The sequence below is a fragment of the Lissotriton vulgaris genome, unplaced genomic scaffold (genome assembly GCF_964263255.1).
Source record: "Lissotriton vulgaris unplaced genomic scaffold, aLisVul1.2 SCAFFOLD_1007, whole genome shotgun sequence".
Lineage (NCBI taxonomy): Eukaryota > Metazoa > Chordata > Amphibia > Caudata > Salamandridae > Lissotriton > Lissotriton vulgaris.
In genome coordinates, this window is record NW_028253487.1 from 220,401 (window position 1) to 246,409 (window position 26,009).

General features: G+C 51.3%; 1 protein-coding gene across 1 annotated transcript in view; it reads right to left on the reverse strand.

Moving 5' to 3' along the window:
• The window catches only part of LOC147660950 (pannexin-1-like), a 150,415-nt gene extending 133,194 nt beyond the window's left edge, over positions 1-17,221 (reverse strand). The window contains exon 1 of the mRNA XM_086951412.1: positions 16,782-17,221. Coding sequence (XP_086807538.1) covers positions 16,782-16,965 — 184 coding nt within the window. The 5' untranslated portion in view covers positions 16,966-17,221. The remainder of the gene's footprint in view (positions 1-16,781) is intronic.
• Positions 17,222-26,009: the final 8,788 nt, after the last annotated feature.

Consider the following 26,009-nt stretch of genomic DNA (forward strand, 5'->3'; position numbering starts at 1 on the left):
GACTTTGTCACTCTGTTAGACAAGCTGTTGAATGTAGTGACGCATGTTAATGGCAATGGTTCCACCTCCTTAATCTTGTCTTCCAGGATAGCATCCCTTGGCTGATTGCGAGCTCTCTTCTGTCCTTTTTTCAGAATGTGTTTGGGATAGCCTCGATCAGATAGTTTTGTTGTTAATTCCTCTGCTTGACATTTACAGTCCTCTAGTTTGCTACAATTCAGTCTAAGACAGAGGTACTGGCCGTAGGGGAGATTTTCCTTGAGGGCCCGGGGATGGAAACTGTCATATCTCAATGTATTGTTCTTCGCAGTTGGCTTATGATGTGTCTTGGTATGTAGTATTCCATCTTCCTTAGTTATTTCCAAATCCAGGAAGATTATTGTTCTTCTGTCCATTGAGTGTGTGAATTTTAAATTCTTATCGCAGGTGTTTATCCAAGCGATAAAGTCAGTCAGTGTTTGCTCCGGTCCTTGCCAAATGGCAAGGACGTCGTCAATGCATCTTTTCCAAAATACAATCTGCTCTCCATAGGGGTTTGATTCTGCTAGTATGAATTGTTTTTCAAAGTCAAAAACGCAGAGACCGGCCAAAAAACTCACCTTAGTGCCTAGAAACTCTAACCAGCTAGCATCAGTGTCACATTAGCTCTTCGTCTTATAGCAAAGGAACCAATGATTAGACAACCCAGAACATGCGACTTAGGTTATACTCAGGAATGGTGGGAAGCAAGAACACTCTTTCGTTATACTCTCATACCAGTCCACAACAGGAGTTAAAAAGAGACATGGAAAGGTTAAAATATTTATTTTAACGACGTGCTCTAAGATGCAGTATCTTTGCTAACATAAGCAGACATATGATTAGAAATAATATGAGTAGCATTGTTACAATTCCATAAAACACAAAAGGAGAAATCATATTACAATGATGGTAAAAATAGGTACTATAGCGCTTAGTAAATCACCCTCCAAAGAAACTAAGTTTTATAAAATATAGAAGGTCACTTGGGCTTGTTTGGGGGGCCCATACCTCCAAGATCAGCAGGTGTGAATCACATCAGGATCTGCAAAAGCTTTCCGTCTCTCTGGAAAAACGGGCTTCTTCCAAGTGTCTAAAATCATGCTTACACTGTGTTATTAAAGGCGCCAGAATCACGTTGGCTGCAGCTGCATTTATGTTATATCTGAAAACGAGAGCCTATCAGCTCAAACAACAGCTACTTTGTTATGATGACCTTGTAGGCTTTAGAATTCAGTGTGAAGACTAGAGTCACGATGTAAGTCTGGGGATGCCGAAAACAAGCCATTCCCATGTGAAGTGTTTCGCGCAACTTAACTTACAACAACAGTTATATGCAGTGTCGTATGCAAAAGCGGCAAAATGGTGTTTAAACTTCTAACAAGCCTATGCTAACTTAACAATGTGCGTAACAAGGCCCAGCCCAAACTACAATCCCGCCTCGCTGTCAGGCTGCTCCTCTTCCCCCATACCAGCCAAATCAGTGCTACCAAACGAAGCAATGTGCAGCAACTCAAGAATACTTTTTTTTTTTACCTTGATGAACAGGCCAGTGTAATGCATCTAAGGATGGTGGTATGGGACATTTAGGAAAAGACAAGACCCACCTTTTAGGCGACCAACAAACACTTTCCAATCAGAAAGCATGGGGATCTCTTCAAAACACGTAATACTTAAACTGACTGGATGAAGGGAGGGTGTCTTTTCTATCAATTTTAAAGAAACCAGAAAAAAATTCTACAGAAAACGCAATACCAGAAAGATTTTTTTTTAAAGGAGACCTTCCATGTGAACACAAACGCCAACGAGTCTTCTACTGAGGCTCTGTATTTAAAACTGGTGCGTTTTTGCAGGTGGAAGGTCCTTTTACGTACCTGAACTCCTTTAAGGCTTGACAAGTAGGTCTCATTATGAAGTCCCCAGACTAAGCCCTAGCGGTACTAATATACAGCGCTAGCCCCGGAAGGATGAAATTAACAAATTACAAATGGGACACAGGGTTTTGCCCCAACGTGGGTCGCTTGCTCACTTTGCCACTGGATTCAAGCTAGCCTGGCTGATGACGCTGATTAGCCAGAAACCGGTCCCAGGATACTTGTTTCTGGTCCAGGGAAAACATGGCTTGGCAGTTCGAGCTGGACTGTTCCCATGAGGCACAGGGTCAGACTGATTTGCATATGGCCATGTCTGAACTGGGGAGGCGGAGTGAGCTAAAGAATGATTATGGATTAAACCCAGATCGGGTGATACTTGGCGAGTGCTTGCAATGTTAAACACTCAGCCCATCATCCCCTTTGGTGTCACTTGTCTACCCAAAAAAGTTATTGTGCATAAATATGCATGCTTCAGAACGCAGAACACTTGCTGGGTAAAGAAGCGATCTCCCACTTTTCATCTGATGTGCGTTTCATTTCCATTGCTACCGCTATTGGCATTTGCTAGGATGGGCGCTGTGATTTGTATTTTTAAAAAGCTTATTTAAGATACTGTTTTATAATTAAAAAAGTCCAAAAAAAAGGAAAGCTAGATTATCATGAGAAATTGGTATTTGCAGTCTAGGTTCAAGTGTACAGAGCGTTTAGTGTAGTCTGGATTTCACCAACTTGTTCAGTTTTATATTGACAAATATAGATCAGTATGCCAATGCCTCACAAAACGCTCATCATGCGGTTTTGAATAAGGAAAAAGGTTTTAATCACACAAATGTATTGAACGATCCCATTTAACAAAGCAGTAACTGAGAACCGAATGTCACAGCTCTCATTTGAAGGTAGCTAGAAAAGAAATTCAATACCACATGGTGCCCTCATATACTGCCACAAGAGAAGGGACTTGGGCCGACTACCCTCTTACTCACTTGAACAAAAAGTTTGAAAATTGCTTTAAATCCTCCTGCTGTGGTTCTATACCTGCCGAAAATGAGCGCACTTAAAAATAAGTTAAGAACAAACATTTACCACTTTTTAAATGCTTGTTTTGCTATTACAGCAAGGCTTTTGTACAAAACGAATATGATTTTCAGTAGGATTTACTATATCGGTTTACTTAAAAATTTCCAAGCAACTTGTTTCTAAAAGAGCCCAAAGAACAACTCTCTGGCTTTAAAGCGAAAACCTCTGTACTATGAATCTTTGTGCGATTGCGACTAAACGCTCACTAGACTCAATTGGGAATTGCAATCCAAGGACTGAAGAACTGGGCTTCCAGTGACACAGGATCATACCTCAACTTTATGCCAAGTACATTTTTTTTATTGATTAAACGTAATTTTCATTTGTTTAAAAAAGAAACCATGTATGTAATGAATAAACGAAGCAGTATTTAGAAATGTATATAAAAATTAAACACTATATACACTATTCGCCTACAAATGAATCACAAAGAGAACATAGAAGGAATGAGAAGGAAGTAGTAGTGCTCTTGGTAATAATGTTATAAGGAGTCATCGGATATACGCAATATTTTTCATTTCTGGTTTCAGTTCCTATTCAGCCTCTGTGCGGATGCAGTTATCGTAAATGTTAAAAAGAAAATTATTGCACCAACACATGAACTCAAAAACCTCCTGTACTCCCCCCCCTCCTTTTTTTTTAAACCAAGTCAGACATCTTAGAGACTTCAGTTGACGTGACCCCAAAGTAATCTCACCCAAACGGCTACCTTGTCTGTAAAGCACCAATTCTATTTTCTATCATAGGACAGCCCTAATCCACTTCAAATAAAAACGGTCATTTTTATATAGTCCCAACACTATACACCTTTTCATGTATCTGCGCTCTTCATAAAATTCACTGCCATAAATTGATCTTTCGAAATATTTCCCTGAAGGACCCACAACTCATTCATAGAATATCACTGAAAAGAAATCCACCAACAATGAATTCACTCAAATGTCCAATTTATCTACAAGATTCAAAGTTCATTCAAGCTTTACAATGAAGCCACTGCATTTCCATTCCCGACCATTAAATTCCTTTGGCCCTGTGGGGGGGTTACACTGTCACCAAAGACAACTGAACACATCCCATGGACACCTCAACTTTTTACTTCTTACTACAGACCGACACTAAGACCCTGATTAAAGGATTACAGACCATGGGACACCAACCAGCCTTTTGCGATGCCATCTCCAACCTATCTCTATCCGTCGACTTCCACCACTATGTCTACTCAGCAATCTCAATTCCTACGGCGACGACCCACACAACGCCAACTCCACCATCCCTCTGAAGAACCTGAACAACATTGGCCTCACACAACTGGTCAGCGAACCCATGCACAAAGCCGGACACCCACTCCATGCCATTTTCTCCGCCACCGACAGAATCAAATTCACCCGTGTCACTGACCTCACCTGGATCGACCATGCCATTGTTCACTTAACCATCTCAAACACCCAGCACACCACAGCCAACCACCACAGCACCACCCATCGCAGATGAGGCAAGGTAACCAAGACTCAATGGACACAGGCCCTCAGCACCACACCACCCTAAACTTCAGCATGTCTTGACCACGCCATCCAGAACTTCATCCACCTGGATCACTGAATGCGCCAGCAGTCACACCGCTGAAACCAGAAAAAGCCAACAAAACCTCAGAACAAGTCGGCTGGTACACCCCAGAGCTTAGAACCACCAAGCGCAGTTGCTACCAACTCAAACAAACAATGGCGTGTCACTAAGGACCCCTCCGACAAAGCTGTTTACAAAAGCAGCCCTCAGCAACTACCACCTGCGCATCTAGAAAGCCAAGAGAGAGCAGCCATCACTGCCCGCACCTACACCACGGCTAACCACTTGAAGGAAATTTTCAAGTTAGTCAAGGAATTCTCCAACTAGATAGTAGAAGACAATCCACCCCTCCCAAGGCCTCTGTGACACCCTCACAGACCACTTCCACAGCAAGATTGCCACCAACTACAACAACTTTGACACCTGACCCACCACTCTCAGCCTCAACAACCTCATCCAATCAGCGAACACCAGCCGAATGATCAGCAGCTGGTCTCTGCTCACCACTCAAACCACCACAGCCATCATGTTGTCCATTCACTTTGACCTCCACTGACCCCTGCCCCCATCTCTTCAAACTCTGAACTAATAGAATCAGCATGGAACTCACCAGCATCCTAAACACCTCCGTCCCCACAGCAACCTTCCCGGACAGATGAAAACATGCAGAGGTCAGACCCCTCCTAAAATAACCTCTGAAAACCCCAGGGACCTCAAAAATTTTAGACTGATCTCCCTGCTACCCTACCCAGCCAAAGTACTTGAGAAAGCAATCAACCAGCAGATCACCAAATAGCTGGAACTAATCCACCTACTCGACGCCCGTTGCCTCATAAAACATCTACAGCGATGAGGCAACACAATATGCGCCCGACTACATTTCTATGCAAAAACCACCCAATACTGGTTTTCGTGCTTTACTTGCGGCAGTTGCTATGCCATGCACCGAAGATCCCTGTGTGCACTGCTGCTCTGCATACTGAAACCAAGGAAGGGGATAAAAGTTTGTCAATGCACACGTTGCTTAGGTCAACTGGGTTGGAAAGTTTTGTGTACTCCAACATGTAAGCAAGCCTCTCCGTTTCCAGCTACCAGGTAACAAACTGTGCAGGTGGTTGGTGACATATGCTTGTGGCTTCCAAACTAATGATTATTTAACGAAATGGTGGGAAGGAAGCGCAATGACATGAGAGTAATGATATGGCTCTGACTCTGGGTGGCTGCATGTCTGGCTTTTTGGCACAGTTTACCCACTATGCTTTGTGGTCATTTCACCATGTGAATGATCTTATTAGCAGCTCTTTTTATGTAACAAACTGCATAATCCACAGAATATACAATAACATTTTAATTTATGAATGACTTAAAAATATATACAACTGATAAACATTTACAGTGTCAAGTAAATAAAGCAATGCCACGGCATCAGACCAGGTCACAATTCCTTGCTTAGTCAGCATCTGTGTGATATAATGGGATCGCCCATTGTGTAATCTGGGGAAGTAAACAATACATGAGCCAAATCCTGACACGGACAAGAACAGAAATAGCATCTCCTAGATAAATTAGATGAGAGGTTCGCTCACGTTAATACAGCAAACATGAATGTATAAACCAGCTGTAAAATAGAAATTCATACCATGAGTAGGCAAACATAATAGCAAAGTATATCAAGTGGTTTGACATTTAAACAATTGCTAAAATCATAAGGTCGACTTTCATTCTTTCCCAGTCTTTTAAGACATTTCTTAAAAATAGATTCAGGGGGGGCGTGGCCGAGACAGCGATGTGAGCGGACGAGTCTCGCCTGAGCTCCGTCGCCCCGCTGCTTGCTTTGGCCTGTTTCAGCGTAGTTTCGGGGGATCGTCCGCTTCTGGGGTCCCCCCCTGAACCACCGATCCCGCTGGTGCCTTCTCTGGGCGGCGAACGACGGCTGTGGAGCTCCCAGCGGTAGCGGCTCCGGCGGCCGGGACCCTTGCAGTCGGCCACTGGCCGCCATCTTCCCGTGGTCTCTCAGAGGCATATCTCGGCTGGCTCCCGGGGTGAGGCCCGACACAGCGCCTCGAGCGAGGCACCGGAACACCCCTGCGCCCATCTGTGGACTCCCTGCCCCAGCAGAGTCGCCCTATCGCCGGCGGAGTCGCGCCGGAGCTGACGGAGCCGGGTTGCCCCGAGCGGAGCGCGCTGACCCTGGCCTGGGCACCGAACCTACGCGAGCTCCCGGCTTCCACGAGGGACGCAGGCCCGGACGCGAGGGCCTGCCGGTACCCCTTACACACGAGCCTCTGCAACACCACTCGTCGCTGGACCCACACGGTGAGCCGCAGAGCGCGCTGACCTCCCTCCCCTCCCTGGCTGCAATCGCGGGGTTTGGCGGTTGACCTTCCCGCCATTTCCCCCCCTTGGCGGAGAGCTGCGCCGCTTCACCGGCTACCCTGAACTTTCTGGCGGCGACTTGGGGTCCAGCTTGATCGCTACGTGCAGGTGGACCCGGAGCCCTGGGGGACCACGCTGACTCTTGCCTTCTGCTTACCCTGGCACCGGGCCTCGTGGAACTGCGACGCCTGGGGGGCCATCCTGGACACACTCTGGTCACCGCACAGGGACAGCCTGTCGCCGGCGGAATCGCGCCGGAGCTGCTGGAACTGCGGCGGCCTTGGCGCCGAATCTACGTGTGCTCCTGGCCCTGCAAAGCCAGTAGGCCCTGCCACGAGGACAACCCGGTGGCCCCTGCCCACGAGCTTCTGCACCATCGCCAGGCGCTGGACCCACCCGGTGAGCTGCAGCGCGCTGACCTCCTCCCTTCCCCGGCTGCCTTCCCGGGGGTCCGGCGGTTGCGGGGCCTGGCAGTTGATCTACCCGCCTTCTTCTCCTCTCGGCGGAGGGCTGCCCCACACACAGAGGAACCCTACTGGGAGGCCCTCGTTTGCCCTGCGCTTGCTGACGGCGACCTGGGGAGCAGTCCGGTCGCTGCTTGCAGGCGGGCCCTGCTTCCTGGTGGACCCCGCATTGTATAGCTGTGCCCTCTGGCCGCCCCCTTGCTGAGGCCCGGTCCCGCCAAGCCTGGTGGGCCGCAGACCGGGCGCACCTGCCGCGCCTGCACGGGGACCCCGAGGACCTCGGCCTTCTGCTTTTTCCCGCCGCATTTGGGGAGCTGTGACACCCGGGGGGCCCCCTGGACACCCTCTAGCTGCTACTCAGGGGCTGACCGGACGCTGCGCTGAGACCTGGCCCAGACCCTGGTGGGGCATAGGGGCTGCGCCTTGCCAGGGATCTCCGGCGGCCTCCACCTGTGGGCCTCAGGCCCGATCTACCGTGGGTCAACTGTGCCCTTCCACGCCACACGCCACCCCTGCCTTGTCGCTGCCTGACCCCACCGGTTGCGCTGCCTGCTCCAGCGGCCCTGCAACGTTCAGGTCCCCCCATCTTGAGTGCGCCCCGCGCCCTGCCAGCAGACGGACCCCGCTACGGACTTGCCCTGCGACGCCTCGAGTGGACCATGACTCGCGGCAAGGGGAACAAACCGGACCCTCCGTCCGCGACGACCAGGGGGGCGTCAGTAGCTTCTATGTGGGGCAAAGCGGGCTCCTCATCGCCTTCCGGGGGCCCCCCAGCAGCCTCGGGGGGTAAGCCCCTGCCGCCAGCCGACTCTCCACCGGTGACGCAGGCCTTCATGACCTCCTTCATGGCTGATCTGAAGACAGAAATCGGATCCCTCAGAACGGAGGTCCACACCTGTGTTAAGGAACTGCGCAGGGAAGTCACTGACCTCGGCGATCGAGTCGACGGCCTGGAGAAAACGGTTGACTCCCGCACCGAAGACCTGGAGCAGATCTGGCAGAGAGTGGCGACTCTAGAGGAACAACACATCCAGCTCCAGATCAAGCAGGAGGATTTGGAAAACAGGGGGCGACGCAACAACCTCCGCATACGGGGTGTGCCACTTGGAGAAGAAGGGACTAACACCATGGCCTACGTGGCCCTGCTCTTGCAGGCGGTGTGGGGCGAGGAGGACGCCCCCCCACCACGCCTCGACCGTGCACACCGGGTCTTTGGAGCGGGAGGGAAAGCGGGCCTTCTGCCCGACATCGTCACTAGACTCCACTACTTTACCGAGAAGGAGGCCATCTTGAAGGCAGCCAGGGACAACCCGGACTTACAGTACGAGGGCCACAGGATCCAGATCTTCCAGGACTTGGCCCCCACGACGCTCCATAGAAGGAAGGTCTTCCGCCCAATCACCGAGAAACTACGGACCCTCAATGTCTCCTACCAGTGGGGCCATCCTTTTGCTCTCATCTTCAAGTGGGAGGGCAAGCGTAGGGCTCTCCGATCCTATCGTGAGGCCGCACACCTGCTAGGCATGCCAGAATCCCCGGACCACAGCCCGGCCCGCCCCTCCCGCCCGGAGAGGGCCCCCCCACGCCCGGATTGGTCCACTGTGCGCCCCCGCAGGAGGTCCCCCCCGGTGGACGCACTCTCTACTTCCCAGACCAAACAGGACATCATAGCACACATTCGCTCCCTCGAGGGCGATCGCGAGGAGCGGGCCTCCCAGCCCTTTGCTTCTGGCTCGGAGGGTGGGGATCGCCCCTCAACGCCGGACGGACTCTGATCACTGCTGTTATACCTCGAGCTGCCCTGATCACACGCTCAACTCCTGGGCGCCTGGACTCGCCCTCATCCGCCACGGTGGCCTGACCCCAATGTTCCACGCATGGCTGGCACCCTTCGCCTCTCCCTGATCGAGCACCACGTTGCTGCACCCCAGCGCCCTGTAGGCACCTGCTCGGGCTGACTGGTCCCCATGGCCCCAGTGCACCCCCCGAACTACTTTGAGGCAGCGGGGTGGACGGACTCTGAGACAACTTGTCTTCATACTACTTCTCCAGATCTCCGCTCCCCCCCCCTTTGTCCCGTAGGAAGTGACATTCCTGAGTTCGTCCGACCCCTTGGCTAGAGGATGTCTGGTACCTGGGACACTGTACTTTGGGCCCGTTGGCCTGTTATGGTTCTGTTTTTACTCTGTGTCTTTTTCTCTTTCCTCCTCTCCTCTCTTCCTACTTCCCCCTTGTGCGTCCTTCTCTTCCTGTTCCTTCCCCGTGCTTGCGAAGGGGTGGTATGGTGGGTCCTGCGGGGGCTGCTGTGCGGGCGCTGTGCTGACGCTTCTACTGCCCCGCCTGCGGGAGAGCTCACTGGGCCAGGACTTGCGCGACCTCCACCTGCCTTAGCGCTATGACAGCAAACCTCCCCACTCCCCTGAAGGTCCTCTCCCTCAACGTCAAGGGGCTCAACTCTCCCAATAAGCGTAGGCAGATATGGCGTTACCTCCTGCACCACTCCCCTGACATAGTACTCCTCCAGGAGACGCACCTCCTCAGAGGGGACTCCACGCGCATGGCACACCCTAGGTACCCCACACAGTTCTGGGCATCCTCTGGCGCCAAGACAGCGGGGGTGGCAATCCTCTGTAGGGCTGGCATTAGGCGGGGACCCGGGAAGCCCTTCAAAAGCACTGACGGACGCTTCCTCCGAACCACAGTACAGATAGGCTGTGCACAGCTCACTCTGGGATGTGTGTATGCTCCCAACCAGTCGCAGGACAAATATCTCCAGGCACTACTGCGGGAGCATTTCCCAACGGGCGACGCTGCTACAATCCTGGGCGGCGACTTCAACCTTGTCTGGGACCCCGAGCTGGACCGCGCGGGCGGCCCCCTTAACGGCGCAGGGGCGATGTCCTCTACCCTCAAGACGCGGCTCACGGACCTGGGTCTTGTAGACGTGTGGCGCTATCACAATCCGGGGACCCGAGATTACTCCTTCTACTCACACTCCCATCGGACATACTCCCGTATCGACTATCTGTTCACCTCCCTTGAACTAGCCCGAGACTCCTTGGCTACCGCTATTTCTGACATCTCTCTGTCGGACCACGCCCACGTGGAGCTGTTGTTGCAGGACCCTCGGACCCGGGCCCCTCGCGAACGCCGGTGGGTGCTTCCGCCAACTGTTCTCCGCGACCCAGACGACGTCGATAGCATCCGTGACGCCATAGACTCGTACTTCACCATTAATGACACCCCTGACATGCCCTTTCACACGGTGTGGGATGCCTTCAAAGCCACCATTCGGGGCCACATCACCTCCTTGGCGGCGGCGCGGAAGAAGGAGGCGTACAAGTTGGAAACCGACCTGGCCAGTGAGATCAAGTTGGCTGAGGCCCGAGACCGAGACGCCCCCAATCGGGCGACGAAAAGAACCCTTGCTAATCTCAGGGGGCAACTCCGCGCACTACGCACTAACAAGGCGGAACTCTCCCTGCTGGCGCTCAAGCAACGGTATTATGAGGGGGGGGACAAGGTAGGTCGCCTGCTGGCAGGCAGGCTGCGGGCGCGCGCCGCTAGGGCCCACATTGCCAATGTCAAACGACCGGATGGCGCCCGAGTCACCTCTGAAAGGGACAAACAGGCTGCGTTTGTTGAGTACTACTCCTCTCTCTATGCTGAGGAACCCACCTCTGCGGAGGCACGGGAGGCCGTACTTGCGAACCTTGAGGGCTCCCCGCTGCCCCCGGCATGCGCAGCCTCGCTGGAGGAACCCCTGCGGGAGGAGGAAGTGACAGAGGCGGTGGGGGACCTTCCCGTGGGGAAAACCCCAGGACCGGACGGCCTGCCACTGGCCTTCTATCGCCTGTTCCTGACACAGCTCCGTCCGCATCTGCTGCGCCTCTACGGCTCCTTTTCTGACGCCACTGGCCCATCCCCTGACATGGGCATGGCGGAAATAGCCTTGATCCCCAAACCTGGGAAGGACCCTGATCTGTGTGCCTCCTACCGCCCCATCGCCCTCCTTAACACCGACCTCAAAATATACACCAAGATCCTGGCCAAACGGCTGGATCCGCATATGCCGGGTTTGGTGAACCCGGACCAAGTGGGCTTCATTCGGGACCGCCAGGGGGCTGACAATGTTCGCAGGTTGGCGCACCTAGTGGGAAAGGTACACCACTGGAAGATCCCGGCCTGCCTCCTCTCGCTAGACGCGGAAAAGGCCTTTGACCGGATCGACTGGACCTTTCTGAAGGCGGTCCTTGAGAAGCTGGGTCTTGGCCCCACCATGATCTCCAGGTGCATGGCCCCCTACATCGGGCCACAGGCTAGGATCCGGGTCAACGGCCATCTGACACCGCCGCTCTCGATCCACAGGGGCACGAGGCAGGGATGCCCGCTCTCGCCGCTCCTGTTCGCCCTGGCGGTCGAACCGCTGGCGGAGTTAATTAGGCGTGCCCCTGACATCCATGGCATCCCCCACGGGGGACGTGCCAACAAGGTGGCGCTCTTCGCGGACGACCTGATCCTTACTCTCACGAACCCTCGAGTCTCCCTCCCTGCGGTGCATGACGCCCTCACGCTGTTCGAGCGGGCATCCGGCCTTAAAATTAACCACACCAAATCTTGGGCGCTTAATCTCACTATCCCTGAGGAGGAAGTCTCCTCCCTGAAGGGGACCACGCCCTACCGCTGGGCGGACGACCACATCAAATACCTGGGTCTAGACCTCACCCCCCACCTCGACTCGTGGTCCTCGCGGAATTGGGCTCTCTGCCGTAAGGAAGTACTGGCGGACCTGCGGAAATGGAAGCCCCTGATGGTTTCCTGGCTGGGACGGCTCAACGCGGTCAAGATGTCAATCCTCCCCCGCATCCTGTATGTCTTCCAGTGTCTCCCCACCCCGATACCGGTCCACTGCATCAAGCACCTCCAACGCGACCTCACGTCTTTCATATGGAGGGGCAAACGGCCCCGATTCTCACAAAAAGTCCTCATGGAGCCACGTGACAGGGGCGGCCTCGCCTGCCCGAATCTCCTTCACTACTACTGGGCGGCGCACCTCAGGTTCGTGATCGAGTGGGGTGCACGCGAAAGCGACAAACACTGGTTCCACATGGACCGAGTGGTTACGGGACGCACCATCTGGGACCTGCCCTGGCTGCCGCGGGCGGCGCGCTCCAGAAGTGCATACATGGCGGTCCCCACGAGGACGGTTCTCGAGGTATGGGACAAAGTGGCAGTGTCCAAAGGTCTGACCACGTTCCCCTCCCCACACACCCCCATTGCAGGTAACCCGCACTTTCCTCCTGCTGCTCAGACCCGGGCGTTTGAGAACTGGACCCAGGGTGACTGTAGGGTTGCAGGAGATCTTTTCCTTGGTGGGTCGCCTAAATCGTGGCCGGATTGCAAGGAGGAATTCAACCTCCCTTGCACCGCCAGCTTGCAGTACGCGCAGCTGCGCCACTGGACCACGGGAGACGAAATGTACCAGGCTGCTTCCAGGGAGCACACTCCATTTGAGAAGCTGGCTCGCTCCCTTGGGGGACTGAAGCGGCTAATCTCCCAAATCTACAATATCTTGCAGCATCCCACCGCTCCACCTGCACATCCCTACCAGAGACAGTGGCAGACCGCCACTGGCTCTGACATCACGCCGTCTCAATGGTCTAGACTCTGGAACGACATACCCAAATCCTACCGCAGCATCCCGGAGAGGGAGAACGCATACAAGATGTTAACACAATGGTACTACACCCCCCTGCGGCTCAGCAAAATGTACCCTGCCTCCTCGCCGCTGTGCTGGAGGTGTGGCGCTGCGACTGGCGACTTCATACACATCTGGTGGTCGTGCCCTGCCCTGGCTGTCTTTTGGAAAGAGGTCCTCAGTCACATTAAGGAGGTGCTGGGCTTCCCTCTCCCTGAGGAGGTTTGCACACTACTGCTAGGCGTACGACCCCCTGCACTTAAAGCACTCACGCGCAGCGACTGGATCCTCACCCTCCACATGCTAGGCGCTGCCAAACAACTTATTGCCCTGTACTGGAAGAGGGCCGAGCCACCACCGATAGCCTCCTGGTTTGTGCGTCTCTGGCAGGTCCTGACCATGGAACTCCTTACGGCTCGGATACAGTCAAGGGGGGTGCGCTTTAAGGCGGTGTGGGAACCTCTTGTGCGTCACCTGTGCTCCATCAGCTATGCCCGCCACATGCCTCCCAGGCTCCGCGCTCTGCAACTGTTCGAGGACGCCCTTGTCCCCGCTGATCCAAGCAGGCTTGGCCCATAGTCGCTTCCCCCCCCAGCACTGGTTTGCGTCTTAGGCCCCTTGTAGACGAACGCAGGCACACCTCCCTGGCCCCTCTTCACCCCACCCCTGCTCTCCCATTTCCGACTTTCACTTTCCTCCTGCCTTGCCACTCTGGCTTCCGTCCCCCTTCGGGGCAGTTTGGTCCCTGTTGGGCCGTTGAAAATGTGACACCATTGCTCTCCTTTTCATAAGCGCCTCCCCCGTACTGTGGCACACTGCCGGCACACGGCTACTCCTTGCTTTCTGCTCCCTCAAGCCACGCGGCCGGCCCTCCCGGGGGTTGTAGGCAGGGCGCTGTGTTAAAAGCTTCATCTCCCCTGGTTACCTGCTCTTACTGCCGATTTTTTCTCTCTGCGCGGCCGGCCCCGATGAGGGGTTGTAGGCTTATCGCTGTGTTCACAATAAAAACAGATTTGAACAAAAAAAATAGATTCAGATATTGCAAAGCCAATTGTATCAAGGTCAATCAAAAGATGTTTAGCAGCATTTTTGTAGCACAATAAAAAATGATTTTGTGCTGAGATTAAGAAGTATACCATAACCAAGACTTAACAAAATTGATTGCTTGCTTTCCAGATTAACCATATTTGTAGCAATTGACCATATACCTGGAACCTTAAACCAACCTTGTCTATCTCTAGCCATAGCGCTTTGTGGGAACAGGTTCTCCTGATCATGAAGTATGATTTCCAGAGTGAGCTTTTAACTATTAATATAAAGATGTAAATCATAAATGTCATATCATTCAGAAGCAAAGAGTTATATTTATGGGATCTTTGATGTATACAACTTTAAAAGTGCATCTATTACTTGCCTGTCTGCCAAATGAGAACAAGAGTCACAAGTCATTACCAACATGTGTGGCTTTAGAAGCCTGAATTTTTAATCAGAGAGCTTATTCCGAATTAAAAATCTAACGTTAAAAAAGCCACTTAAAGTTACCACTTTTAATGGCTGAGAGTTAATGATTCATATTTGTCAATACACCTAAAATTATTACCTTAGTTGTATTGGCACAGATTACTAAACTCTGATTTTTCAAATACTCAGAAAAAGGTTTTAACCTATTTTGGAGCCAAACCGGTGTTAGGTCAAACAAAAAGAATATTGTCGGCTTGCATTAAACAATTCAAAGATGAATCCTTCCGCTCAAGGAGGAAGGAGAAAAATCAGATTTCTAGGTTGCGGGAGATCTGCAAAATATATGGAAAACAGAAGGAGGATCCAATATGCATCCCCGTTTCAAACTGCTCTCCACAAAGTTTAACTTGAGGTACCCTATGTAGGCAATTATGTAGACAGGGGTACATGAGGTACTAGTAGATCTAGAAATAATGGAAGTTCATCAGAACTTCAGATCAGATGTTGCAGACCTTAATATGGGCGTTATCACCCAGGAGCCATGGAGATTGGGCATAGATTTATAGGGTGTGTGTTATTAGTTGTTATAGTAATTGAAAACGCTTATATCAGATATGAGATTTCTGATTGAAAGTTACTGTCTGTTTTGGGTGGTGGGCCGTTTCCCTGTCTAAAAAAAGAAGAGAAATAAGGTTTGTCTTTGGCTGAATCGTAATCTCACACTTTAACACACCATGCAGCAAGCCTGCTCATGATTTTGCATATTGCTTTTTGTATTTGTTGAAATATCTGTTCTTCTGCTGTTGAGCTCATGGCCTGAAAGGCAACCGTTCCTAGAAGAGGTTGACACGCCTCTTTGCAGTGTCCATGATGTTCTGTGGTGTGCGTTATTGATTGGTTGAGGTTATTTTATTTTCTGGTACATTGTAAGAAGAAGGAAGTATGTGCGAACTTATATTGTGTATCTTTGTCCTGGGCTGATGGGTCAAAACTATCTGGTTGTTTTACATTACATAGGAACGAATGTTTCACCCTGTTCTGTGTTGTTGTCGATTCTCTTGTGTCATTCTGTTGCTGTGTTGCGTTGAACAGAGACACGTTTTGCTTTACCCACGACATACTTCAACCATTACATTTTACTTTCGGTGTTTTAGGATGTATTCGTGAAAGAAATCGTGGACTGGTTATTCTGGGTCTCACAATGCCGTTGAACAAATAACCCTACAGTTTTCCTCCCCGTTATTTCAGAAATTCCCCTACACGTGTTGGCTCTAAGAAAAAGTTCCAAATGGAAAACCCCGCGCCCATTGCTCCTAGTGGTGAAGTGAAACTCCAAGAAACAGGGGAAGTGTCAATGCTGGTCTTGATGTACTGTTACCCTGGTATTAAACATACCTCTTAAGGTGTATGCTCTAGAAACACACAAAAGAATGTTTGCTAGAAGTAATACAACTGAAATTAAGAAATCACACAGACATCTGATCCGCTGCATGATAAATCAGTGTATCCGACATGCCCAATTACGATAAGAGTTGCATGTCGTGATAGCGTAGCGTGGAGATGAGCGAATGCCTGGGAAGGCATCTCTGCACATGGTGTCACTCTTAGGATGTTTTGGTCTCTCTGGGGATGGTCGAGCAGTGACTGACAGTGGCCGGTGACAATATGACCTGTACAGTAACTTAACCCGCTATGGGATAGCCCGATCTGCACAAGGGTGAGGGGGCGGCGGGGGGGGGGGGCGTTTACTCGTGTAATAAGGTGCCATTCATTCTGCAAGTGGCGCTTGTGTTGGGGTCAGGAATGTAGTTTGTTGAGATGAAGTTGTAAGTGGAGCCGACTGCACTGAGTAGAAGAGGCAGTATAATCGCTTCTGGGCAAAAGATGCGTGTGTATACATGCCGAAACGTCCGACTCGGAAGGGGACTCTTGTGATGCTATTTTCGCATTCTTCTCTTAAAACGTCTCCCGCGTTCCATTCAAATGCAGAAATAACATACTCTCCTGCTTTTTCTAAATCTCGGAGGGTCCCAACTGTTGGCAGGTATGGTGGGCAATTGTTTCCCATAAGGGAGAGCCGGGGGGTGATAGACTAGAGGGGTGTGGGTGCTAGGTCAGGGGGTGCTCAGCTGGGTCAGGGTGGTGGTTACTGGACAGCGCCCTCCTCGGCTTCGCTCCTAAGGGGGTCTGTTGCTGCAAGGTGGGTTGGGGGTTTACAGCCGACCCCGGCTGACTGCTCCTGCCTCTTACCCATGCTGATTTCCTGCGCGAAGGCCAGCGAGATGAGCAGGATCGGGAGCCCGACGGCCATGCAGCTGATGATCTTGTCCACGGCCAGCTCCTGCCGCAGCCCCTTGTACTTGTTCTCGGGCGCGGACTCCTTTAGCATAAAGTCCGAGAAGACATACTGGCTGGCAATGCTTGCGATGGCCATGGCTGCGCCTGTCTGTGCCGGGGCGGAAGGGCGGGCTGGTTCAGGTTGTCGCCGCCGGGGCACTGACAGGGCATGTGTCTGTCACACACACGCTCCGCAACTCTATAAGAGCTCGCCGCTCTCCGCCCCCAAGCTTTCACTTTCACCTCGGCCTGGCACGCATGGCCGCTTCCCGGCGTCCCTCCCTCCTCCCGGTCTCGAGCCTGGACTGCTGCGTTGCCAAGCCCGTTAGCCAAGAAACAAAGCACTTCAAAACACCGAAGCTCCGACAAAACACGCCCCAAACAAGCCCCGCCCCTCCGTCGAGGTAGATGTCAGAGACAAAAAAATATTACCTCTACAGCACTACTTACTTAACCTTATTCCAAACAAAAGCGAATTGAAAGTTCGCACAATTTCCATCCTATTCTAACGCAGCACGTTCATATCAAACTTTTAATTTTTTTCTTAAGAGACTGGTTTATATTTCATATATTACGAATTTGAAGATGAGTAGGTGTTGCCAAACTTAATTAATAAATGTTTTATAATTATATCCATTGAACTCCTTTATGAACCCAGGAACATTTATTTTGGAGCGCTATGGCATTTTTAAAATCTGCAATAGAGACGAGTTTGGAGTTCTGACCAGTCATAATAAAGATGAAGATGGTCGTTTTTAGGTCTCACTTGCGCTGCATACCCTCTCGCTTGCAAAATATATTGTATACAGCAAGGGGCTTGCAGCCTGAGTCTGCCCGTTGTTTAGCATTTGTTGGCTTTATTGTCACTCTTATTTGCTTCCTTTTAATTTATAGTGTCTTGTGACGATTTATGACAGAATCCTTTTGGCTGCCAACGGACTCCGTATAGCTGTGCCGCCATCCACACCGTACAGAATCCCATAGGTAACTTACCCATGGACAGCGATTCTCCTGAACTGCAAATTGCTGATCTTGATTTCCAGGCCTTCGCTGGTGTGAAACACAACAATTTTTCTTATTGAAGTAAGCTCATAATGTATCCCTTTCTCCCTCGTTCTGACTAAGAAAACAAAGACATTATTCTAGCTAACAAAGACGCTTCTTCCACCAGCAACACAAATGTGAGAAAGAACAAAATCCACAGCACACATGAAATTCAAACTGTAATTTCTGAAACAAGAGCTTCCAGGGAAAATGCATTTCAGGCCTACAATCCTACAATTTAGCTAACATAAGAAATTAGCACACAAGCCTTACGGATTTGCATAGAAAATAAGACACATTCAATTAGTATTACCAGTGCTTAATTTGCAAAAACAATAAGTGTTAGGGCCCTCATCAGCAGGCCACTGCAGCTTTATTCACCCATGCCAGTGCGGCCAATGACAGTAGAAACACAACTACTAACCATCACACTCCTACAAGTGTGATAGTTCACACTGTCCCAGTCTCCAAAATCCATAAGAATGGCTTGGGCGGCAGTTATTACTATTTTTTAAATGCAATTTCACTAAATGAACAGCTGTTCTTGTGCTCATCTTTAAATTAGACAAGCAGCGCCACTATTCGGCAGACTCCATAAGTGCCGGTATTGACAATTAGATGCCGGTGCTGAGCACCGGAAACCACTGGCTCAGATTAAGAACTGAGTATTAAAACCTACATCTAAATTTACATGTTCCCTAAGCACATTAAATACTTGAATAATTGTCAGCTGCACATACAAATTATTCACGTTAATGTTTACAGCAAGTTACATTCAAATAACCTAAAATACATCACATTTCACGTTATTACATTTAAAATCCCTACAATTTAAAATGTGTTTTCCGCTACATCAGTCCCCCCTCTGATGACCTGTGTCATCACAAATACTTTTAGTTCCGTGTAGAGTAGACCGATCTAAACAGATGTCATAGCTAGTCTCCTCTGTCTGAATTCCTCCAACTGCTTCAAATTCTCATAATGACTGTCCTGCAGTCTTTCCATCCTTCTCTCTCTCTCCCTAAAGGACTCCTCCAACTGTCCCGACTTGTCTCATTTGTATGCTGTTATCATACCAAGCAAGATGATAACACAAATCACAATGATTATTATGGGCTTCAAGATATAGTCAGGAATACCTCTTCCTAGGTTCGCAAACCAACTTCCAACTTGCCCATATCCTTGTCCACTGTTATCTGAAACTCCCTCTGTTCTGTTCCAAAGTCATGTATTTCATGGTGTATCTCAGTGATGTTACCTATATATCCCCTCAGATGAAGATGAGGGGTGTGGCGAACTGCCAAAGATGGTGGTCACTTGAGCACGAGCTCTGTATTGGCCGAGCAATTATCCTGTACAAAAGGGGGATACAGCCTGGCTTGATTCACCGGACGTGGTCGCCCAACGTGGGAGACTGGGACAAAGCACCTGAGGCGAAATTGGGCGCCCCGACCCCACCCCTGGTGAGAGGAGGTCGAGTGAGGTGACAAGGTTGGGAGCTCCGACCTAGAGTGCTAGGACAAAACTGAGGCTGCTAGGGCCTCCCATCGATGGAAGCGGTGTGTCTGTAGAGCTCAGGCTGGGAGTGCTGGCCCGGCAGTGAAAGGGTGTGCCTGAGCCTCGCCTTGAGGCGGAACAGGACTGGCATGCCCAGAACAAGGGCTGGGCAGATGGACTGGAGCGGCTATGCCCAGAGCGCTGACCGCTGGCTCCAAAGACTGCGGTGCAACAGAGCCTACTAGAGCTGCCTGGCGGAGGTTGTGGAGTGGGTCGGTCAAGTCCCCAGTGTACAGGGATGGAGGCGCCGCGACAGGGGAGCTCCTGGGAACGATGCGAAGGAAAAATGCTGGCCAGCTCTGGCGGGATGGCAGCGCTGCCGGCTTCCCTCGGGCAGTGATGCAGCAACGTGGCGGCAAGAGCTGATGCTGCCCTTGGGCTGCGGCGACCCCAGGGGACATAGAGACAGTACCTGAGGGTCAGCAGTGACTGTGGCAACCACCTGGGGGGTTGAATATGGACTCTGTTGTTATTGGGAGGCCCATCCGAGTGCTGCAGCGCCTGTTGGCATGGGCCTGGCGGACTCCGGGCGATCGGGGCGTTTCCCCAAAGAGGAGTGAGGTGAGCGAGACCTGCGGGGGGGGGCTGCACACTGGCAGGTTTGTCGCGGAGCCGTGGCATGGACTGCTGGCCACTCTCGGGGGCATCAAGGAGGGACAGAGGCACATTGTGGTGGGGCCAGATGGTGGTATTCATCTGCGGTGGCTCAGCTTAACGGGGGTGAGTGACTGTTGACAACGGGGTTGTGAGGCCTATGGCCCGGAGAAGGGCCTGGGAGCAACCCTTGCTCTGGGGAGTGGAGTGATCTGTGGGAGACCTTAGCTTCCCTTATGGACAACGCGGTTAGCGGCCAACACGGATAGGTGGGTCCTACATCCTGCTGGGACTGGACCCTAAGGAGCGACTACACACCACACAAGAGATACCTCAGAGCCTGGTGAGCAATCTACTGTTGACAGCTGCTGGATCAGGGACTGGTCCCCTCTCTGCCTCCTCCTGGGGCAATGGGAAAGCCACGGGGGAAACATGCCGGGACCAACCATGACCACGAGTGGGACTAGACCGATCAGGCGCGGGGTAGCTCTGAGCCTCAGCCATATCGGACATGAAAACCACTCTCCACCAAGACATAAGCACCGTGTCGGTGGGCCTTGGCCTCCTTCGAGCCGTATACACCAGAAGCTCAATGAGAGGGTGAAGGTGGTGTAATCCGGATTCGAAGAGCTAGCGCCTGGCCACAAAGCCCTCTCCCAGCCTGTGGCGAAACTGACAGACAGGGTCCGGACCCTGGTATGACGGGCAGAAGATGGTGAGGGTCATAACCATCGGAACAATCTTCATATTCTTGGCCTACCAGAAGGATTTAAAAAAGGAGACATGTTGGCATACCTAGAGTCATGGCTTCGAGAGGTGGTAGCCCCAGGAGGGCTCACACAATTATTCACGCTGGAAACGGCGCACTGTGTGCCTGCCCATACGGTGGCATCCGGCCACCCCGAGACCAGGGTGGTCAGGCTGCTGCATTACAGATCTGGTTATCACATGGAAGAATGGACACTTGTACCATTCATAACCATTGGTTAAGCTGGATCACCCTCATAAACACTATGTTACTGGATTGCGGTGTATATCTTTTCTCCACCCCACATAAACGTTGTGGCATTATCATCGGATGTCCAATGTCGTGCTATATGCCGGCCTCATCCAGAGGCAACCTCTGGTTAAGATTGCAGTGTCCAGAGAATGAGGGTCACCCCCAGAAAAGTGAAATAGCAAAAAAAGAAAGGACAAAAAAGGGAAATATGCGTGAGGATTACTAAAAAACGGAAACTCTCCAGAAGAACTTTTATTATGTAAAGGTGAGTTTCAGTTAATAAAATTGCTGGTGGGTACAGTGTCTAGATCGGGTTACTGGATCTAGTTGTACTATTGGTTTAATACTGTCGACATGTTTCAGCTCCCTTACGCCCAGCCGGGTCTGTAGAGCTTTCGTCAGGACATACAAACATAAAAATACTTACACTACTTGTGTAGTATTGAAAAGTGTCTGGTTACAACACTATGTTGCTAGCTTGCTCTCAAAACCTTTTTTAAGAGTGCTGGTTTCTTCCTCAGGGTACAATGCTACTCTGTAGCGTAGAGTAAGGGTGAGCGCAAAATCCGTTCCGCTCGCGGATTTCGCGGATTTTCGGTAATCCGCAATCCGCGAACTCCCGCGAATTTACCGGAAATCCGCGAAATCCGCGAGCGGCGGATTTGGGGGGCAAAAGTTCAAGCCTGTTGAACTTGTAACTATTTTAGGATGGCGCCGGCAAGCTGCCAGCGCCATCCTAAAATAGTTACTAAATTAGCTTCATCAGGAAGCACTAATAGATAAAATAAAGCAGGTGCTCGAGCACCTGCTTTATTTTATCTATTAGTGCTTCCTGTTACAGGATGATGGGCACTGGCAGGCAGCTCACTCAAGGGACCCATGCGCTCTTCTGTGTTGGCAAAGTTAATCAGCCCCCCCCAAAATGTGAGTTTTGTCGAGGCTGGGCAGGTGTGCGTTCTCCCCATATCTATCGTCGAAAATTAGCTTTGATGCTTGATGGAGGCCTTTGCATTATTGACTTTCACGAGCTCAATCCCTTTGCAGTTCCTGTGACCACGAGCTTCTCTGATCCGTGCCTGTCCTTTTATGCACACAAGAGGCATGTGAACTCGCATATAAGCCCCGTCCGTTTGGCCCTTCCCCACACACTAGTGGTGTGCACCGTCTTCGCGCCCTTTACCCACTTGATGGACAGCTCACTCGAGGGACCCCGGCGCTCTTTGGTGTGATGCCAAAGTTAATCAGCCCCCCCCAAAATGTGTGTTTTGTCGAGGCTGGGTAGGTGTGCGTTCTCCCCATATCTATCGTCGAAAATTAGCTTTGATGCTTGATGGAGGCCTTTGCATAATTGACTTTCACGAGCTCAATCCCTGTGCAGTTCCTGTGACCACGAGCTTCTCTGATCCGTGCCTGTCCTTTTATGCACACAAGAGGCATGTGAACTCGCATATAAGCCCCGTCCGTTTGGCCCCTCCCCACACACTAGTGGTGTGCACCGTCTTCGCGCCCTTTACCCACTTGATGGACAGCTCACTCGAGGGACCCCGGCGCTCTTTGGTGTGATGCCAAAGTTAATCAGCCCCCCAAAAATGTGTATTTTGTCGAGGCTGGGTAGGTGTGCGTTCTCCCCATATCTATCGTCGAAAATTAGCTTTGATGCTTGATGGAGGCCTTTGCATAATTGACTTTCACGAACTCAATCCCTGTGCAGTTCCTGTGACCACGAGCTTCTCTGAGCCGTGCCTGTCCTTTTATGCACACAAGAGGCATGTGAACTCGCATATAAGCCCCGTCCGTTTGGCCCCTCCCCACACACTAGTGGTGTGCACCGTCTTCGCGCCCTTTACCCACTTGATGGACAGCTTACTCGAGGGACCCCGGCGCTCTTTGGTGTGATGCCAAAGTTAATCAGCCCCCCCTCAAAATATGTGTTTTGTCGAGGCTGGGTAGGTGTGCGTTCTCCCCATATCTATTGTCGAAAATTAGCTTTGATGCTTGATGGAGGCCTTTGCATTATTGACTTTCACGAGCTCAATCCCTGTGCAGTTCCTGTGACCACGAGCTTCTCTGATCCGTGCCTGTCCTTTTATGCACACAAGAGGCATGTGAACTCGCACATAAGCCTCGCCGTTTGGCCCTGCCCCTCACACTAGCGATGTGCACCGTTTTCCCGCCCGGCCTTTACCCACACAATCCGCAAAATCAGCGAATCTGCAAATTTGCGGATTTTGCAGATCGCAAATTCGCAAATTCGCAAATTAACGATTGCAAATTCACAAAATTCGCCCATGCTTAGCTTAGAGCCGCATGTGGGAAGGCTCCCTCTCTTGTGCTGACTCTGCCCCTGGTCCATTGATTATTGCTGCATTACAGAGACAGTGACATCATCCTACAAAGGGCCCACACGAGCGGCCCTAAGTGGTCAACAATGCCAAGGTCTCAATGTTCCCGTACTACACACTGGAGGTCCAGCGGAAACGGGCCTCATACTTTGAGGTCAAAAAGGCACTCCATGAAGAGGGGATCCAGTATTCGCTCAAGTTTCTGGCCAAAATCTGTATTGTGGTGGACAGCAAGACCCACTTCTGCGACACCCCCCGGGTGGCTTGGCACTGGCTTGAGGTATACCGTGCGGGTCGGCCGGGCCCGGCGTCGAACCCCCAGTGGACAACGATGGACCGAAGATCGGGGAAAAAATACCAGAGACGGTCAGAACGTATCGGGGCGAAGAAACCCACCTCCTCGCAGATGGAGCTGGATAAAGCAGAGGCGCTATAGGCAGTGGTGGAGATAGCCCGGAAAGGGGACTCCCCGTTGGACCAAGGTTCAAGATCTACGAAGGGAATGGGAGACTCCGAGTTGGACTCTTCGGGCAAAGGTAGCTTAGAGCTCCCGGTGGTGACCCCACACATGGCAGATGGCATTATCTAGTAAGGGAGGCCAGACTGGGCAGCTTTGAGACTCAGCCGATGCTGGAGGTCTTGCACCACTATTCATAGTGACTTGTTTGCTACAGCTCACGATGGACTTGTTAAGTCAGCAGAGCAGTGACCCCCCTGGAGGACTTCACCACGTTTGGTTTGGGCCTTCATTGCTTGATTTTCTTAAAGGTGAAGTTTGGGCAGATGACCGTTGCCAGTTGCCCTGGGGCAGAGGAGTTGTTTATGTTTTGATTGTTACAGTCCATCAGTCATGTCTCTCTTGAGGGCGAGGGTGCACCGTTAGTGAAACCTGTTGTCTTTGAGTGGGGGGTGGGTTTGTGGGAGGGGGATGGTGTTGGAACACATTGAGCAGCAATGGCACAATATAAGGTAAAAATACTTTCCTGGAACATTAGAGGTATGGGCTCCATGGCTAAGCGCTATAACATGTATAATTATTTAAAGTGCCGGGGAGTGCAGATTTCCCTGTTGCAGGAAACTCATTTGACGCAAGAAGAGGTGGGTCGGCTGAGGAGACAATGGAGGGGGCAGGTTTATGCCACTGGATACTCTGAATTTGCCCAGGGGGTGTTGGTGTGGGTGCGCCCAGGGTTTCCCTATGAAATGACCCGTACCTTGACGGACGCTGAAGGATGGTATGTGTTAGTGGCACGACGACTGCTAGGTTGGGAAATTACCATTTTCTGCTGTTATGCCCACAATCACGACCAATTGGCTTACTTGACATCCCTCTCAGCACACATAGTGGACAAAGTGGTGGGGGCAGATGGTGGTGGGGGAGATTTTAACTGTGTAGTGGATGTACATTTGGACTGCTCTCACACCATCCCTTTGGCGGGAGCACATACGCACAGGACGGCAGCGAGGTTGCGGGAGTGGATGACACATTGGGACTTTCACAACATGTGGGGCTTACAGCACAGTGGGGACAGGGAGTATTCTTACAATTCACACTTACCTCACCTTCATGCTTGGATGGACCCATTTTGGTGCTCACAAACAATTGGCGCCCTCGCTCACTCTACCGAATACCTGGTCCGCAAATACTCGGACCACCGCCCCTTGCTGTTGACTCTCCGCCCCCAATGGCACAGGCCTCCGATACCTGCGTGGTGACTTAGTCTGGTGGCTTTGGAAGATCCGCCATTTGTGGGCTCACTGCGTACTATAGTAGACACATACTTTACTGAGAATGCAGATTCTGCCTTTACTGCCCTGGTTGAATGGGAGGCTTTTAAGGGGGTGGTGCTCGGACACTGTATGGGGCAGACCGTTGGGATATAGAGGGAACTCCATAAAGAGCTTGCAGAGATTGAGTGGGACCTGCAAACCCGGGATAACATGCAGGGGCCGGATCCCAGAACCTGTGAGCAATTGCTGGCCATGGGCAAGCAGCATGATGAGGCTTTGGACAGGCTCAGAGCACAGGATTATAGAGCATATATGGACAGGGTACAGAGTGAGGAGGTGCAAGCGGGGTGGCTATTAGCGTGGCTTATTCGGCCTGAGTCTTGGGGCTCCCCTATTACCCATGGCAGAGGATAGGACTGAGTATGATCCAGATAAGATTAACAATGCCTTTCAGACTTATTACAAAACACTGTACTTGGCGCCGCCGGGCCCATCGCGGGAGGAGATTGCCACCTTCCTGGATCCTTTTGCCCTGACTGAGGTTTAGGATGACACTGTGGATGAACTGGGGGGTCCGATCACCCTTCAGGAGGTCAGGGGCGCCATAACCCTGCTGGCTGGAGGCACAACACCTGGCCCAGAAGGCCTACCTGTCGAGTTTTATACAAAGTATGGAACTGAACTGGCCCCTCGCCTGGTAACCATGTATAATGAAGCCCTTTGATTGGGTTGTTTGCCGCCATCCACGCGCTCCGCTACTGTGATAACACTCCACAAGACCGAGCGGTAGGAGGCCGGAGGCTGGGATTTTAGGACGTTATCTATGCTTAACACTGATATTAAACTAGTTAGTAAAATACTAGCTCTCAGACT